Raw genomic sequence first — 18,623 nt, forward strand, 5'->3', positions numbered from 1 at the left:
AAATTGGTTTTATCCTCACTGGTGCAATCCATGACAAAAAATACAAACAACATAAATCATATAAAGAATAATCCCTACACAAGTAATTAGGGGGGGGGAAAGAAAAAGAAAGAAAAAGAAAAACTAGTCATACGTTTCCGCATGTGCGTGGAGTGATTGTGGTTGTGTTTAAGAGTCTGACAGCCCAAGGATAGAAATTATTTTTAAACCTATTTGTTCGGCTGATGTTTTAATGTCTTAACCCTATAACTGTTTTATTCTATTATTTGAGATATCGTAAGCCATCCAGAGTTGCTTGGTAGAGAGATGGGCAGCATACAAATTTACCCAACCAACCAACCAAACCCCTTTCTAATATACAAAACCTGTTACTTTATTCAAGAAAATTGCTGAAGTTGTGGTATAGAGATAGTTCCCCCAAGTTCCATTATTAAGCCTGTTCTGCCTACTCTTATTTATTGCAGTAGCTCAACTTTAAACTTGTACCGCTGTGTGTAAAAGGAGCCATACCTTATTGTTGTGTCTGCGGGCCCCTGGCAGAGAGTGACTCAGAGAGTGAGGGGGAAGGGCCGACAGGGCTTCCCTCTGCAGAACCTTCCTCTCTGGCTCCGCTCCAGATTCCAAAGGCAGGCCAGGTGGAGAATGAGGAGCTGACACGGCCTTTTCCCCCTTCCCCCTCCTTCCCCCTGGCAACGCCCCAAGAGCCAGCTGAGGAGGATCAATCGTGGCTAGATGCAAGGCTAGAAGCGTACGCAGCAAAAGAAAGGAAGGGGCTGGCCCAGGGAGTGCTGAGTCATGGAACCACACCCCACAGGGTATAAAAGTGGGTGGAGCTGCCTTTGGGCTCCGTGATGGACAAAAACTGACTTTTGGAAACTTTGGCTGCTTTATTGCGAGAATCAGGAATTGGCTTTTCAGACTTCTGTTTACTTCTGAATTCTGGGTTGCTCCAGCAACAGACCGCAGTAGCAGTGAAGAGATAAGGAGGACTTGGCAGGCTATCACAAGTTCGTTGCCAGAGCTGATATCTGTAGCAAGAATAAATTGCTGGCAAATACAGTCAGCTCGTGTGTCTTCTGGGGGCAGAACACTAATACTGGGGGGGCAGAACACTAATACTGAAATGAAGCAGGCATTAATTGAATTCTTCTCATATATCACATCATATCGTATCATGAGTTGTGTTATACCACATCATAGTTGTTTTGAGAAATTCTACTTAATTGCTGTTTTCAAAGAAAATGCTGGAGAGAAACTCTTCTTCTACAGCTGAAACTTTCCTTTCCAAGTAAACATGCTTAGCTTCAAGAAAGAACAAGAAAACTAAGCACCAGTAACTGGTAGGAGAACTGGTTCTGAAAACTCTCAGTGTATTTTACTAACTTAGCATGATTAATTTTTAGGGAATATACATACAATTGAGCAGTAACTTTATCAACAGCCTAATTTGGCCAATAATGTATCTAGGTAACAAAATGAATTTTATAGTAAGTCATAGACAGTGACGAAAAAGAAGAACTTTCAGAGAAAATGGCTGGCTACTATTGGGATTGAGTTAAATCTATTTTTTGAACTACAGTATTTGACTGAGGCCACATTTGTGCACAATCTGTTGTTACTGTGCATGCAGGCTTTGTATACAACTCAATTCCCATTTGAAGTGGATGCCAGTGTTTTCTTAGTGGAATGCTAAATTAGGATGTGTGTCTGTATGTACACTTGAGTGTTTGTAGAGGATAATTAGCTGTTGTCTGTGAAGGGCCACAGAGATCATTTCACTTGGAACTCTGCAAGCGAAAAAGTCTAATATTTACAATACACAGCAAATACTTTTATTTCTGAAGACCTACAGCGGGCTATGAATGTATTCAAAAAGAAAAAAAAGGAGGGGGCATTTTTCCAACAGTGATCTGGCAAATGATCAGAAGAAGGAGGAAGAAGATATAGTATCAACTACATGGGGACAGGAAGCAGGAAAGCAATGGCGAGGAATGAGATGGGTGGAATTAAGATCCTCCAGAACAATATGCAACAATAAAGACAAAAAGTGTATTCGGGTACTCAGGAAACAGTTAACGCAAGAATAAGGATGTGACAGAGTACAACCAAAAGACTAATGTTTACTATGTAAATGAATAATAACTTTTTTCAGACTACAAAAGTTCCTGAATGAAGAAGAGAAATGTTTGTCCAATGCGGAAAATTATTCAGAAGAAGACAGGATTCCTATTATATTTTTGTAATTCTCTGTTATCCTTCAGAAAGACAGGAATATTTGGCTTCTTTTTTAGGCTTAGGGCTGGGTTGATTGGTGTTCCCATCCTAAGGGAGTTATGAATGATATTTTTCTGGTTACTTATTTTAGTTTGGATTTTGATTGAAATTGCTTATCTGTTTTGCTTTGGGAGTGTATTGTTAGCCATCCGGATTTACAGTGTTTGACCGGTGACATAAATTACTTCAAAACATATACATACATACTGTATGTTCTGGGGAACCTACCAGAAACTAGGAAAAACTTATATTCTGATAGTTAATAGATGGTTCTTGAATAATAATAATGTTAATATCAAGACTGAGATACATGGTCTTTTAAAGATTAGCACTCATTTTCTAGATGAGAAGATTCTATTAATCTTCTCATTGTTCCCATCACCCATATCCTTCCGCTTACGACTGTATGACTGTAACTTTGTTGCTTGTATCTTATGATTTATATTGATATTAATTGTTTCCTGATTGCTTATTTGTAGCCTATGACTATCATTAAGTATTAAATTTGTACCCTATGACTATCATTAAGTGCTGTAAGTATTGTACCTTGACGAATGTATCTTTTCTTTTATGTACACTGAGAGCATCTGCACCAAGACAAATTCCTTGTGTGTCCAATCACACTTGGCCAATAAAAAATTCTATTCTATTCTATTGTAGTGAACCACAAATTTCTTCCAACTGAGATCCCTGGAGAAGATAGAAGGCAATATTATGAATCAGATTCTTTAGCTTTAGACTATTTACACTCGTAAAAGAAATTTTCTATTATTGGTGATGGGGGAACCATAAAAATTCTATGAGAAATGCTGAGGAAACGAAGATCATTCAGAGAATGAGTTGGAAAGCGTGTTGATTGCTTTGCAAATGAGCCAGATGGCACAGTACCAGCATAAAATATTAGCATAAATTGGTCTCATTCCCAATTTGGAATTGTTTGGGAATGAATCTGTATTGACTTAATGAGAAATTTTATCTATATATCTATATAGATATATCTATATAGATGTATCTCTATCTCTATCTCTATCCCCCCCCCCTCTCCTTCTTCCTTAGTCCACCCCTGACTATTTATAGGTGGGTGGCGAACTGACTGAATGAGTGGTTTTGTTTTCTACCCCACGAGGATCACTATTGACTGCTTCCCATCAGGACTGACTGACAGACCGGTTGTGGTCACTGTATCATCTGTTACCATCTTGACCGGCCCAGGATGGGCCTCCTGCCGGACTTTCTTGGTGATGCGAACGTTTACGGCGGCTGACCTTCTTGCCCTGCGAGACGCCCCTCTCTCGCGGGTTTGGCCCTCCATACTATCGAGGGCCCACCTTGAGGACGGGCTTTGGAGCCCCGAGAGGTGGCATGCTAAAAATAGGAGGCTTAGGGGCTTTTTAATTAGTTGTTTTAAGAAATTTTTTAAGGGGAGTTTTAATGGGGATTTTAAGGGTTGGGAGGGGGGGGGAGGGATTCACGGGTAGGGGAGAGAACCCGTCGGGAGGGGTGGGAGGTTAGGGCGGGTATTGGGAGTAGCCCGCCGGGTGGGGAGCCAGTCCTGCGCTCGTGGCGGTTTAGTAATGGGTTCGGAGGTTATAGGGGGATTACGCCTTTTGGTGAGGGTGGTTCCATTTGCACGGTAAGTGGGAGGGGCAGATATGGCGGAAGGGGGGGACCGCATCGTTCTGGGGGGGCGCGCGCTCGGTGTCTGCAGGCGATCGCGCCCGATCCCCTCCCTTCTCCCGTCCCGGATGGTCAAGACCCTCAGAGCCTGGGCCTTCGTCTGATGTTATGCAACGCACGGTCCGTGGCCAAGGCCCCTAATATATGATCAGATTCAGGGGTGCCGCGGATATTATAGGCGCACGGAGACCTGGTTGGGCACTGAAGGGGCGTGCCCTGGTCGAGATGTGCCCACCGGTTTCCGTGCATTCCATCAGCCGAGGCCCAGGGTAGGGGTGGTGGGTGGCGGTTGTTATTAAAGAGAGTCTAGAGCCGAGGGAGACCACTGTACCTCAGATTGCCGGGTGTGAATCCTCTTGTGAGGTGGGGTCATAGGTGTCAGATGGGCTTGCTGGTCACGCACCTGGCTCCTTGCTGCGTGACAGCCGCCTGCCCGAGCTCCTGGAGGTGCTGGCTGGGGTGGCAGTTGAGACCCCAGACTTTTAGTCATGGGGACTTTAACTTGCCATCTTCCGCTCGCCATCGACGGCAGCTCGGGAGTTCATGGCTTCCATGACGGCCTTGGACCTGACCCAAGTAGTTGATGGCCCTACTCACATTGGGGGTGGCACTCTGGACCTGATTTTTGTCTCTGGTCAGTGGTTGAGAGATCTGGACTTAAAGGAAATAGTCATTGAACCTTTGTCATGGTCAGATCACTCTCTTCTTCGCCTGGACTTTCTGACCGCCATTCACCACCGCAGGGAGACGGAGCCGATACGTTGGTTCCGTCCCAGGCGCCTGGTGGACCCGGATGGGGTCCGGACGGAGCTTGGGCCATTTCCTGAGGGTCTGGCTCACGGCTCGGTTGAGGAACTTGTTGCGGCCTGGGAACGGGCCGCGGCGGGGGCCTTAGACCGTGTCGTGCCTTTGCGGCCTCTGACCCGGCGCAGGTCCCAACCGGCTCCTTGGTTCTCCGAGGAGCTGAGAGGGATGAAGCGCCGGAGAAGACGCCTAGAGAGTTCCTGGAGGTCTAGCCGTTCAGAAGCTGATCGGACACTAGTGAAGTCCTATACTAGGACTTACCTAGTGGCATTGAGGGAAGCGAGGCGTAGCTACGCCTCCTCCCTCATTGCATCGGCAGATAACCGCCCAGCCGCCCTGTTTCGGGTGACCCGCTCCCTCCTACACCAGGGGGAGCGGGATGACCCGTTGCAGGGACGTGCTGAGGAGTTTAACGGTTATCTATACGATAAAATCGTTCAGCTTCGGGATGGTTTGGACCAAGATTGCGGTGATACGGGTGAGACGGCTGAGGGTGGTCTTGGTGACATTTTATGGGATGAGTTTGACCCTGTTGCTCCCGAGGACATGGACAGGTTGTTGGGGAGGCTGAATGCCACCACATGTTTACTGGACCCGTGCCCCTCCTGGTTGGTGCTGGCCACGCAGGAGGTGACCCGAGGCTGGCTCCAGGCGATTACGAGCGCTTCTTTGGTGGAGGGTGTCTTTCCGGCCGCCTTGAAAGAGGCGGTGGTGAGGCCCCTCCTCAAGAAGCCTTCCTGACCCGCTGTTTTAGGTAATTATCGTCGTCTCCAACCCGCTCGCGCGAAGGTTGTTGAGAGTATGGTGGCATATCAGTTTCCTTACACCTGGATGAAACTGTCTATCTAGACCCGCTCCAGTCCGGTTTCCGGCCCGGTTACAGCACGGAGACGGCTTTGGTCGCGTTGGTGGATGATCTCTGGAGGGCCAGGGATAGGGGTTGTTCCTCTGCCCTGGTCCTATTAGACCTCTCAGCGGCTTTCGATACCATCGACCATGGTATCCTGCTGCGCGGTTGGAGGGATTGGGAGTGGGAGGCACCGTTTATCGGTGGTTCTCCTCCTATCTCTCTGACCGGTCGCAGTCGGTGTTGACAGGGGGCAGAGGTCGGCCCGAGGCCCCTCACTTGTGGGTGCCGCAGGGATCGATCCTCTCGCCTTCTGTTCAACATCTACATGAAGCCGCTGGGTGAGATCATCAGTGGGTTCGTGTGAGGTACCAGCTGTCGCGGATGACACCCAGCTGTATTTTTCCACACCGGACCACCCCAACGGTTATCAAGTGCTGTCCCGGTGCCTGGAGGCCGACGGGTCTGGATGGGGAGAAACAGGCTCAAGCTCAATCCTCCAAGACAGAGTGGCTGTGGATGCCGGCATCCCGGTACAGTCAGCTAAATCCGGCTGACCATCGGTGGCGAGTCATTGGCCCCGATGGAGAGGGTGCGCAACTTAGCGTCCTCCTGGATGAACGGCTGTCTCTAGAAGATCATTTGACGGCCGCTCCAGGAGAGCGTTCTACCAGGTTCGCCTGGTGCGCCAGTTGCGCCTTTCTGGACCGGGAGGCCCTTTGCACGGTCACTCACGCCTTGTGACGCCTCGCCTGGATTACTGCAACGCCTCTACATGGGGCTTCCTTGAAGGGCATCCGGAGGCTGCAGTTAGTTCAGAATGCGGCTGCGCGGGTGATAGAGGGAGCCCTCGTGGCTCCCGTGATAACACCCATCCTGCGCAGGCTGCACTGGCTACCTGTGGCCTTCGGGTGCGCTTCAAGGTTTTGGTGACCACCTTTAAAGCGCCCATGGCATAGGGCCGGGTTATCTACGGGACCGCCTACTGCGACCAGATACCTCTCACCGACCCGTGCGCTCTCACAGAGAGGGACTCCTCAGGGTGCCGTCAGCTAGGCAGTGTCGTTTGGCGGCGCCCGGGGAAGGGCCTTCTGTGGGGCTCCCACCCTCTGGAACGAACTCCCCCCAGGACTCCGTCAACTTCCTGACCTTCGAACCTTCCGTCGCGAGCTCAAGACACATTTATTCATCTGTGCAGGACTGGCTTAGATTTTTAAATTTAGAGGGGTTTTAAATTGATTTTAATATTTATATTTAATATTTATATTTCTATTTTTAATAATTCGGGCGCTAGAATAAGTTTTTTAAGGATTATTTTAATTTGTATATTGATATTGATGTTTTATATGCCTGTGAACCGCCCTGAGTCCTTTGGGAGATAGGGCGGTATATAAATTCGAATAATAAATAAAAATAAATAAAATAAATATCGATCTATCTATTCACACACACATCAAGTTTCATTCCTTTCTTCGACTTTATTATTAGCATTGACTTTGTTATGCCATAAGAGCAATATAAATGGAAGTTAAACTACCACTTTCCACTATTAGAGCATTATCAAGGGCAGGCTCAGTGTCATATGCTTATGTTTAGTATCACTAATTATATAAGAACAGACCACATTATTCCTTTAAAAACCACAGGTTCTTTTATCCTGGTGTCTCTAATTAACTCTAATGGAAAATTATTTTAACCGTAAGGGCTTGGAGTAGGTGGTGATGACTAAAAAGTATTCCTAGTTTTATCACGTCTTTGCCAATGGTCTGCACTCTGCAAGTCCTATTTTCAACACAGTTTAAATAACTATGCTTGACTTTAATGTTTATGAGGTTTTGTGGCCTGATGGCTGCCAGCCCCTCAAGTAGCCGAATCAGAGGAGGAAGATCAGGGAGTCAGGGTCAGCATCAGGGCAACCTGGGAGCTCCAAGGGGGAAGAGGGAATGGGTCTGGCAGAGAGAGAGAGACACAGAGGCGGAGCCTGAGCTCTGCCTCTGTCAGCCCTCAGCCTTCAGATGGAGAGTCAACAGCCCCCAGGTTTGGAGGTGGCTGATGAAGAAGAGGAGGAACAGCTGGGTCCAGTGCCTGATGCCCGGCTGCGCAGAAGGCAGAGATGAGGAGAGCAGTGAAAAGCTGTGGGCCAATCCTGGGGAAGGAAGAGCTACCGCTGCTAGCAAGGCCGCACCCTAGCTCTGGGGATAAAAGGCAGGGGGTGGAGATGAATAGACGTGGCAGTCAACTATTCACCTTCCGGCTGGATGGACTTGTTAGCCTGCAAGAGAAACGTTTTGCCGGGGCTGCTGGCAATCCTAATAAAGGAATCTTTTGAGTTCACATCAGAGGGTTTGCCGTGTTTGGGGACTTGGGTCAGAACACGAGGTTTATCTAACGTAATTTGTTATCCTGCTATTTACCCAAGAAGAGGCCTGATTCAGTAACTGAAACTTCCCATTGGGAAAACCAAATTTAAATTTGTCTTTCGTTATGGAACAACCTAGACGACTTTGAGGTAGTCACTCCCATGTGCAACAAATATTAAAAATGAATTGAAAAATGAAAAATGGAATGGAAAGCAAGGGCAGTGGGAATGTGTGAAAAAAACACATATTTCAAACAATTATATGTTACACAGTGTTGTCATTTATTCGTTTTAGTGCCATATCACTCTCAGAAGTGCTCTGGATTTCAACCCATTCATCTCTGGCATTTCTAGCCCAGGCCTTTCATCTCATTGGTCTGTGGATGAATTAAATCAGAGGTCCCCAAACTCTGGGCTGTGGACCGGTATTGGTCTATGGCCTATTAGGAACCTGGCCACACAACCAGCAGGCTAGCAAGCAAAACTTTATTTGGCATTTTATGGGATCTAGGTTGCATGTGAAACCATCTCTCCCCACCACCCAGTCTGTGGAAAAATAATCTTCCACAAAACTGGTCCCTGGTGCCAGAAAGGTTGGGGACCACTGCATTAGATGGTTCAAATAAGCAGAAAGTATGTAAACTGGCATTGTGGGGAAACAGCAAAGGCAGTGCTGGGCACTCATTCCTCGCTATTATCTTCTTTTCAAGGCCATGTCTTCTTCCCCAAATCATGGCTGGTGTGGCTTCACTTCTTCCATTCAGCACCTGGCTTGGCTTCTCCTCCGCTTTTGTGGTGCAGGCTTTCTTTCTCCCCTACAGTGCCAACTTCTGCAGTAGTGCAATTCTGGATTGTCCCCAGACAAGCCAGCACTGCAGGCGAGACATAAGGCTGGCTCTGCACAAGCCAGAATTATGAAAGAGAAACTAATTCCATGGGCAATGAGATCTTGGAAAAAGGTGCATGGGGCTCGAAAATCTGAAACAAATGATAAACTGGGATATATGATCACAAACTGTTCTGGAACACATCTGACCAAATGCACATAATGGAGATGGATGAAGAAGCTGAGGTAGCAGTACCTCGCAGGTAAGTCATCACAACAGACAAACCTCAGCAGGTTGCATGGGGCCTGCAGGATTTTTGTTTGAGACCCTTGAGCTAGAGCAGGGTGTCAAACTGGCAGCTCATGGGCTGGATGCGTCACGCGCAGGCCATGCTTACCCCAGCTCCACGAAGGGAAAAAACATTGTGAAACATCACATGATGGCAACATAGCGCTGTGAGTTTGACACCCGTGTGCTAGAGAGTAATAATAAACAAGGGATACTGACCTCTTAACTGTATTAATCAACTTCATAGACATGCCTGATTTGACACTGTATTTAATAATAAATAATTACATAATAAATTTAAATAAATCACAATTTAAATCCTAGAGTTGTTTAGTTACTTCAATTATCTAAGGCAGGGGTCTCCAACCTTGGCAACTTTGAGCCTGGTGGACTTCAACTCCCAGAATTCCCCAGCCAGCAAAGCTGGCTGGGGAATTTTAGGAGTTGGAGTCCACCAGGCTCAAAGTTGCCAAGGTTGGAGACCCCTGATCTAAGGAATTGAACTGTCATTCACAAAAGCTCATGCTTTTTAATAAAAATTATTATTCGCTAATGAGTCTTTCTAAAAATAAAAAATAAGCATTTTTGTCACCAAACTACCATATGTTAAAACTGTGCACAGATTCTACATCTCTCTAAAGAAAAAAATGCTAATCAAACCAATGAAGTTATATAACACTTAAAGGATTTCTTATTCTCCCCAGTTTTGTTCATTTGTTTGGAAGGATATATTAGAAGACCCCAGTAGCTTCTCTGAGTATTGAGTGCAACTTAATGTACGTATCTAAAGTAAAACAATGGTTTACTAATTGAATGCCATTTAGGAAAAGTAAAAAAAAAAGACCCTTTTACAATAGCTTTACTGTATTTAGTTTAAAGCTTTTATCTCAAAGCCATTTAAATATCCTGGAATATAAACTAGTGTTACTCTCCCTTGGGCTCTGTTAAGTCCTAATGCTTTAAAAATAAATTATTACTACCTAAACTGTATCTTTAAATGCTTCTTCAGTAGTTAGCAGGCTTTAAGTCAGTCATCTCCAACTTGCTTAGGCTGATGGACCTTTTGTGGGTCTTTTGCAAAATGGCTGCTGGACAGCTTTGCCCAATCATGTCCTGCCATATTAAATGCTAACTATCAAAGTTACACTGACTCTGTGGTCTCTTCTCAAAATCCCCAAAGCTTTAACCAAAAACTCTCTACTATTGACCTCACCCCATTCCTAAGAGGTCTATAAGGGGCGTACATAAGACCACAAAACATGCCTACCATTCCTGTCCTATTGATTCCTTTCATTATATCCAATTAATATAGTTATTACATACTTATGCTCATTTATATGCTTATATACTATATCGTTATTTTCATGCTTATGCTTATATATACTGTTATGACAAAACAAACAAACAAACAAACAAACAAACAAATAAATAAAGTGTTCCAATTTGCAACTGGTTATGATCCTGCTACTGGTCTGGCTTTTCTTTAGGGTTTTTTTTTTCCTGGGCACATAGACAAATTTCTAAGCTAGATTGCAGCTTTAATTAAACTTTTCAGTTTACAGAATTTTTGTTTGTGAGTAAGAAGTTAGAGACCAGTACTTTGCCAATTTTTACACTTGTAAAAAATACTTTAAAATATAAATGTTCAGGTAGGATAAGGAGCCTGGAAGTTCCATGACCTATTGGATGATCACAACACATTGAGCCTCTCAGATTTTTTTGCTTTACCAAAGTTATAAGAATAAGTGTCTTTCAGACACGAAACTGTCACATCATATTAAAAAAAAGGCAGTAGCTAGGAAGGAAAAATGAGATCAATTAATCTGCACTATGTATTTGGTGCAATGATCCAGTAGCTAACTAAAATGCTTTGCAGCTTTCTCACCCATATGCTGATTGCCACAAAACCTTACAAATATTATGCCTAAAAATTAGAACAAGATTCCTTTTGTTCAAATTAGATGCTCCCCCTTTCCCACCCTACACTGTTTCCATTAAGTTGGCATTTTCTGACGTTTGCAGTATATTTCTAGATGGATGGCACAGTTCCTCTTAGTCCTAACACAAAATGCTTATAATCATCCGTCTATCAATCAGTCCACCCAATCTAATGGATATTGAGTCGGTCAACTCTTATGGTTACAATTGTTTACCTTATTTCTTTGCTGTTGATAGAAAGGGTTATACTATAATGTAAGTTAGACACTGGCAAACTGGATAGCTCATAAACCTCTGCCAATATTAATTCCAAATACAACGGGATTTCCTTTTCTGGTATTTCCTAAAATGAATTCAGGTTCTCTTTGTATAGAATGGAATAATGCTAAAATGAGTGATGGAAAAGTAACAAAATTACTCAGTGGTGTAACCACACCCGTTTGCTTTTTTACATTAAAATATATTGCTATATAATGGATCTCTGTGAAATCAAAGAGGCACTGAAGCATACATACATATGGATTCTGCCAACATCTATATGTTCTTTGATGATGGGATCTTATAGATATTATTACCCTTAGGCAGAAGGGATTTGCTCAATGTGTAAAGAGCTGGATCACATTTTAGCACACAGGTGCAGCATTCCAGCAGGTTGCAAAATACCATTCCAGATGATTCCAAGCCACAGTGGTAGACAGACTTCTTGGTATGTGCACTTAAATTAACACATGCCTATATTCCCAAACTTTTTCATATATGTTCCAGGGACATGGGAAACAATGTGGTTGAACTGGGAATGCAAAGGTCCAAATATCAATCCATCCATGAAGCTCAGTGACTAGTATTAGCACTTATGCTAAAGGAGCTCAAAGGATAGTTGTAAGGAATGAAGGCTTATGTATCTTATCTGAGTTGCTTAACAAAATAATCCAATAAATAAAAGGTCCATTTCAGCAATTAAAAGCAGCAGTGCTTTGCATGATTTCAGATGTGTTTCTCAAACCATTATGGTTTATGAGAAAAATCAATGATAAGTGGGAGTAAGGAGAAGTGAGTAGATCTGCTACATCAGTAGAGTTTGAAATTCAGGGCTGGAAATTCAAAATTCAAATCTACCTCCACTTTTGGGAGGTTCTTGGATGACTATGGTCTCTTTCTGTATATATCTCATAATATAATTTTGAAACGAAATGAGATTATACAATATTAATAAGACCTTCTAGGCTAGAGGAAAGGTGAGGTATCAATGCAACAAATACGAGATTTGGGATTAATCAATGTCCTGCACGATTGTAACATTAAAAAAATGTTGCCTTTTTCCCAAAGACACTTTATGTGGTCGTTTCATCATTACAGCTTTATCCTCACAGTAACCCTGTCAAGTAAAGCAGACTGGGAGGGAGAATTTCATGGAAAGTTATTAGGTGGCTGGGTTTTCATAGTGCATTAAACAAAAAGTAGACTCTTTGTTTCGCTTGTTGGATGAAGTCAACTTAATCATTCATCCAAACCATTATTTGACATTTAGTGTTACATCTGAATTCAGAAGTCTTGGCTTAGTCTGCAAAGCATGGCTTAGACCTGCAAACCAGGTCTTTGTGGGATGTGTGAAATTCATGATTGAATGGGACTCTGAAGCTTAATCTCGCAACTTTTATTTGGCCATTTTTATTACTATAATACACTGGCTATTAGTGAAATTTATGAAGATTTTAACATGGAATGTCCAGATAGTTAAGAAAAGTCCTGTGATTCAATGTGGTAACAATTACCATATTTTTCGGAGTATACCTTTTTCCTCCAAAAAAGAGGGTGAAAATCTGGGTGCATCTTATACTCCGAATGTAGCCCCACCCAACTTCTCAAACGGAGGTTACAAAGGCTGAAAAAAGCAACAGAAACGAAGCTTCAGAAAAGAAACACAGTTCTGGGCTGCATAAACAGAGGGATAGAATCAAGATCACGTGCAGTGTTAATACTACTTTATAATGCCTTAGTAAGGCCACACTTGGAATATTGCATTCAGTTTTGGTCCCCAATATGTAAAAGAGATGCTGAGACTCTAGAAAGAGTGCAGAGAAGAGCAACAAAGATGATTAGGGGACTGGAGGCTAAAACATATGAAGAACGGTTGCAGGAACTTGGTATGTCTAGTTTAATGAAAAGAAGAACTAGGGAAGACATGATAGCAATGTTCCAATATCTCAGGGGTTGCCACAAAGAAGAGGGAGTCAGACTGTTCTCCAAAGCACCTGAGGGTAGAACAAGAAGCAATGGGTGGAAACTAATCAAGGAGAGAAGTAACTTAGAACTAAGGAGAAATTTCCTGACAGTTAGAACAATCAGTAAGTGGAACAACTTGCCTGCAGAAGTTGTGAATGCTCCAACACTGGAAATTTTTAAGAAAATGTTAGATAGCCATTTGTCTGAAATGGTGTAGGGTTTCCTGCCTGGGCAGGGGGTTGGACTAGAAGACCTCCAAGGTCCCTTCCAACTCTGTTGTTTATTTATTTATTTATTTATTTATTTATCAAACTTCTATACCGCCCTTCTCCCGAAGGACTCAGGGCGGTGTACAGCCTTCATTTAAAACAATAAATATACATATTAAAATAACCATTAAAAAGCTTATTCAATGAAAGGCCAGATTAAAACCGTCGATTGACCATAAAAATACCCAATAAAATTACCATTAAAAGTTTAAAATTTAAATTTAGAATTTAAAAAGTCAGGCCAGTCCTGCTTGTATAAATAAATAAGTTTTCAGTTCCCGGCGGAAGGTCCGAAGGTCAGGCAATTGGCGTAAACCGGGGGGAAGTTCGTTCCAGAGAGTAGGTGCTCCCACAGAGAAGGACCTTCCCCTGGGGGCCGCCAGCCGACACTGCTTGGCGGACGGCACCCTGAGAAGACCCTCTCTGTGAGAGCGTACGGGTCGGTGGGAGGCATGTGGAAACAGCAGGCGGTCCCGTAAGTACCCGGGCCCTAAGCCATGGAGCGCTTTGAAGATGGTAACAAAACCTTGAAGCGCACCCGGAAGACCACAGGTAGCCAGTGCAGACTGCGCAGGAGAGGTGTTACCCGGGAGCAACGCGGTGCTCCCTCAATCACCCGCGCAGCTGCATTCTGGACTAACTGCAGTCTCCGGGTACACTTCAAAGGTAGCCCCATGTAGAGAGCATTGCAATAATCCAGTCGAGAAGTGACGAGAGCATGAGTGACCGTGCATAAGGCATCCCGGTCAAGAAAGGTTATGTTATGTTATGTTAAACAGAGCTTCAGAAAAAAAGTCTCCAAACAGAGCTTCAGAAAAGAATCCCTCAAACAGAGCTTCAGAGGCTTTTTTTCTGAAGCTGTTTCGGAGGCTTTCAGAGGCAGAAAAAAAAGCACACACACACACAGAAAGGCAAGGCACAGAGTTCACAACCAAGGAACCTGTTGCTAAAGTTCACCTCTGGGAACAGCTGATTGGGGGTATTCAGGGAGCTGATCCACCTACCAATCACCTTTTTTCTTATTTTCCTCCCCAAAAACTAAGGTGTGTCTTATACTCTGAAAAATACAGTAAATAGCATAATAACGTCTGGGCTTCATATATCTAGTCACATATATTTATTTTCTGAAACTGACACTGCATGTTTGGGCCCCAAAGGGTGTATAAGTGGTGTATGAGTGGCAGATAGGACAGCATTCCAGAGGGTTAACATCATTGCTCAGAGGATCATTGGGTGCCCTTTCCCCTCCCTGGAACAGCTGTATAGCTCCTGCTGCCTTAAGAAAGTTCAAAACGGTTCTTAAAGATCCATCTCATCCTGGACACCCTTTTTTTTTGAACTCTTGCCATCTGGCAAATGGTACAGGACAATAAAAACAAGGACAAATAGGCTGAAAAACAGCTTCTAACCCAGAGCAGTAACTATGTCGAATTCTACTGTATAGTGCAATATTAATGCAGTATCAGGGGTTTTCAGTTCAATTGTGTAGAATGTGAAGGATGTGTGTTTTTTGTTTTATTTTGTTTTATAGTTTTCTTATGTATGATGTACACTGAAGATGGTCTTTAATTTCATTGTATGAGGTGCAATGGCAATAAAGTAAACTTAAACTGGGCTTCATATATCTAGTCATATATATATTTATTTTCTCAAACTGACACCGCACATTTGGGCCTCAAAGGGAGTATGAGTGTGTGTAGCGAGGAAGAGGAAAGGACAGGAGGTAAGACAGGACAGGAGGAAAGGACAGGAGGTAAGAAGGGGCGTGCATAAGAGCACAAAAGTGCCTACCGTTCCTGTCCTATTGTTCCCTTCATTATATCAAATTAACATAGTTGTTGCATACTTTTACTTATATATACTTTTTTCTCTCTCATGATGGGTTATTGTTTATGTTGATGATTGTATATACTGTTGTGACAAAATGAAATAAAAAAAAAAAGATGCCCACAGAAATCATTTTACAGGCAGCAAGTAAGGTCTGGAATAGGGTGAAAAGGTGGAGACTAAAATAAAAGAAAGACCAGAAGAAGAGAACTAAGGACTCTTCTGCTTGCTCTCCTCAAATTTAGTAGCACCGCTGTCTGAAATACTAAAAAAAAAAAAGATTGAAGAGAATTTGATGAATAACCAGCTGAAAGAGCAATAAGCAAGCAAGTTGTCACAAAATTAATCAAAAGCAGTTTTGGGCTTCTGAAAGATTTCAGGATCTGAAATCCAATACCCTTTTGCAGGGTGGCAGATTGGGGAAGCTTGTTCTAATGCTCACCAGTTAACATAACGATAGGAATGGCTTTTGGCCAAAATGTGCATCACCTTTCTTGCTGTTCAAAATAACTGTATTCAGCATTAATAGATTTCGGAGGCATCTTTAAAAAACAAAAACAAAATCACAGCGCAGCTGATCTTCAGTGTTATTTCCTTTGCTTTAAAACTGAGATTTCCCCCCCCCCCCTTTAGCTTTGCAACGCCTTCAAAAGCATACTTCATAAGCTTTCAATGAGGCACAATGGAGTAATGCAGAATTTGCAGCTGAATTAGCACTAACAGTTAAAAAAAAAAAAGAGGCTGGCTCTTATAGCCTTGCCAAGAAAGGGTATGTGAATCAGTGCCTTTATGCAGCATGCTGCGGGTCTGGCATACTCAGAAATAACCTCAATTTACTTTTTCCTCTTGCTGGAAATAAACAAACAGAAATCTGTGTATATAGTATCCCCTGCAGTATATATCCCACTGGCCACATTAAATGGAAAGCATTGGATTTATTGTGAAAAAGCACAGGTTTTTTAAAAATCATTTTCAAAGGCTGGTTAGATTTTTATCCAAGCAACAGCCATGTTGTTCTGAATCTGATACCTTCCAGCTTGCATTTACCTACGGGTGTATTTGAGCTTAAAAATTAGATTGCATGCAGAAAGGGCTCCATGTGTAGATGAGAAATGGATCTGCATGAGAAATTCTCTGGTGTGCATCGGGAACCAAGAACACCAGAAGAAGGAAAAAGGAATATTATTGATCCATTCCTTGGAAGCAGAACAGTGGACATCAGTGGTGGTATTTTGTTGGTTCTAACCGGTTCGGGCGAACTAGTAGCAGCAGCGGGAGGCTTCGCCCACCCGCCCAGACGTCATCACGTTGTGTTTTTGATGCTCTGCGCATGCGCAGAAGGTCTTGCGCATGCACAGAGGTGGTGCGTGCACTCACATTTGCAAACTGGTAGTGAAGGTAAGCAAATACCACCACTGGTGAACATATTCAATGCATTCCCCTGTGCGTCTGCTCTGATCAGCATTAGTAGAATAAATTCTTTGAAACAGTGCTTTATTAAGACCCCCACAATTATATTACACTGGATCTGTTGAATCAGTGTATGTTTTAAGCATTGCTTTAAAGATTCTCCATATTAAGTTTATTAAAAACAACCAATATTTTTGCAGTAGGTATATTGATTTTGGAATATTCCAGAGACAGAGTTTGAAAAAACAAACTAAGCCTTCTCCTCTTTCTGTGTCATGTCCAACTAGAAAAGGAGTTTTTCAAGGAAGCTTAAAATCTAATATTTGTATCTGAAATCTTCTTAGATCAACAACTCTCAACAGTATGCAAGAAGGGAAAATTAGAAATTAGAAGCGGTCCATGAGCAGTTACTAAAATTATAACAAGTACTGAATCTGCGAAAATATCCTTATTTTTTTTAATGATCTATGAAACTTTCTTATAAAAATATAAGCTATTTATGCGCCTTAAAAATTCGCTAGGAACTATGGGAATTAAAGTTGAACATGTCTGGAACATGGAAACAAACATTAAAAAAAACCCTGGAACACTAGAAAATAAAACTTCTGTTCCTTCCGGCTTTTCCTCTGTAACACTCTAGTTCCAGTTCCAACATGTTAGCCAAGTTGAGAAAATGTCCTGGCTGTGCTACAGAAATGACTGGAGAAAGATGATTCTGTGGAATTCACGGAGCAAACTAGACTTAAAATGCTCTACAAAGTGAAGCTCTGTTAACTTGAAAAGTCATTTTGGAGCACAGACCTACCGTTCATTACTCAAAGTCATCCTTGGTGGATCCAGGTTGGGGTTTTCCATGGATTCCATCTGAGGGCAGCGTAGAAAGTAGTAAAGGGTATGGAGGGCATCAGGGGACCAGGTGATGGGTGGTTGCTGTTGTCTGGTTTGCCGAACAGGGCTCATGCCAGGACGAAGGGTAGTTAAACACTGCATGTGGTGCATTGCTCGTGATACCAAATCACCTGGAAAGGGAGTAGAGGTAGAAACCAAAACAGTTGTATTTTCACAAAGCATGATGATATTTCACCTCTTCAAGGCCCTTCACCGTGGGTCACTAAAAGGTGAGAGGTTTATATATTTTGTTTCAGTTCACTCCAAGACCCTTTTGAATGCAAACCATGTTTTAAAACCTATACCTATGCCATTTACATTAATTTCAACTTCTTATTAGAATCTGGAAAGCCTGCTTTTTAATGGCCATGATTGGGTCAGTGTCCCAACTTACAAAATGATTTTTTTGGGTAATATAAAATCTTATTTTATTATGAACCCTGAAATAAGCACTTGGCCGTATTGCCATGCGTTCAAAAGCCTGTTAGGGCTTATTATCAGGGGATATCTTATTTTGGGAGAAACAAGGTACATACATATTCAATGTTTTCTTGAATTCTGGTTTCTGTAAATGCTAATGTTATGTGAATGATTTTCCCCCCGTATCATCTCAACAGACAATTTGGCTAGTCATCAGTAGAAGTCATCAGTAAATGATTTTTTTTCCTGGTTTATTTGGACAACATGACTGTGAACCCACTGTCCATAGTTTATTAAAGCAATTGAAAAGATATTATATCCTCTGAATATATAATATGTTCAATATACCATAGTTGATATTGGTCCATTTGTAGTGTTGTGGCCTGCCAGCTGCCAGTAGAGCTGGCAGCAGACTCAGACAATGAGGAGGTTGGGGAGGAACTTGGGCCAGTTCTGGAGTCTGGGGAAGGCTCTGATGGATGTTCTATGCTTGATGCAGAAATAGAGCCAGGGCCGTATGACATTTCCCAGCTACGCTAGAGGCAGCTGCTTTTGGAGGCTGATATGAGCGA

The 18,623-nt window shown here is 42.9% G+C and overlaps 1 protein-coding gene across 1 annotated transcript in view; it reads right to left on the reverse strand.

Moving 5' to 3' along the window:
* Positions 1 to 18,623, reverse strand: part of ABTB2 (ankyrin repeat and BTB domain containing 2) — a 188,605-nt gene that overhangs the window by 47,003 nt on the left and 122,979 nt on the right. The window contains exon 3 of the mRNA XM_058161634.1: positions 17,549 to 17,762. Coding sequence (XP_058017617.1) covers positions 17,549 to 17,762 — 214 coding nt within the window. The remainder of the gene's footprint in view (positions 1 to 17,548; positions 17,763 to 18,623) is intronic.

The sequence above is a fragment of the Ahaetulla prasina genome, chromosome 1 (assembly GCF_028640845.1).
Source record: "Ahaetulla prasina isolate Xishuangbanna chromosome 1, ASM2864084v1, whole genome shotgun sequence".
In the NCBI taxonomy this organism is placed as follows: domain Eukaryota; kingdom Metazoa; phylum Chordata; class Lepidosauria; order Squamata; family Colubridae; genus Ahaetulla; species Ahaetulla prasina.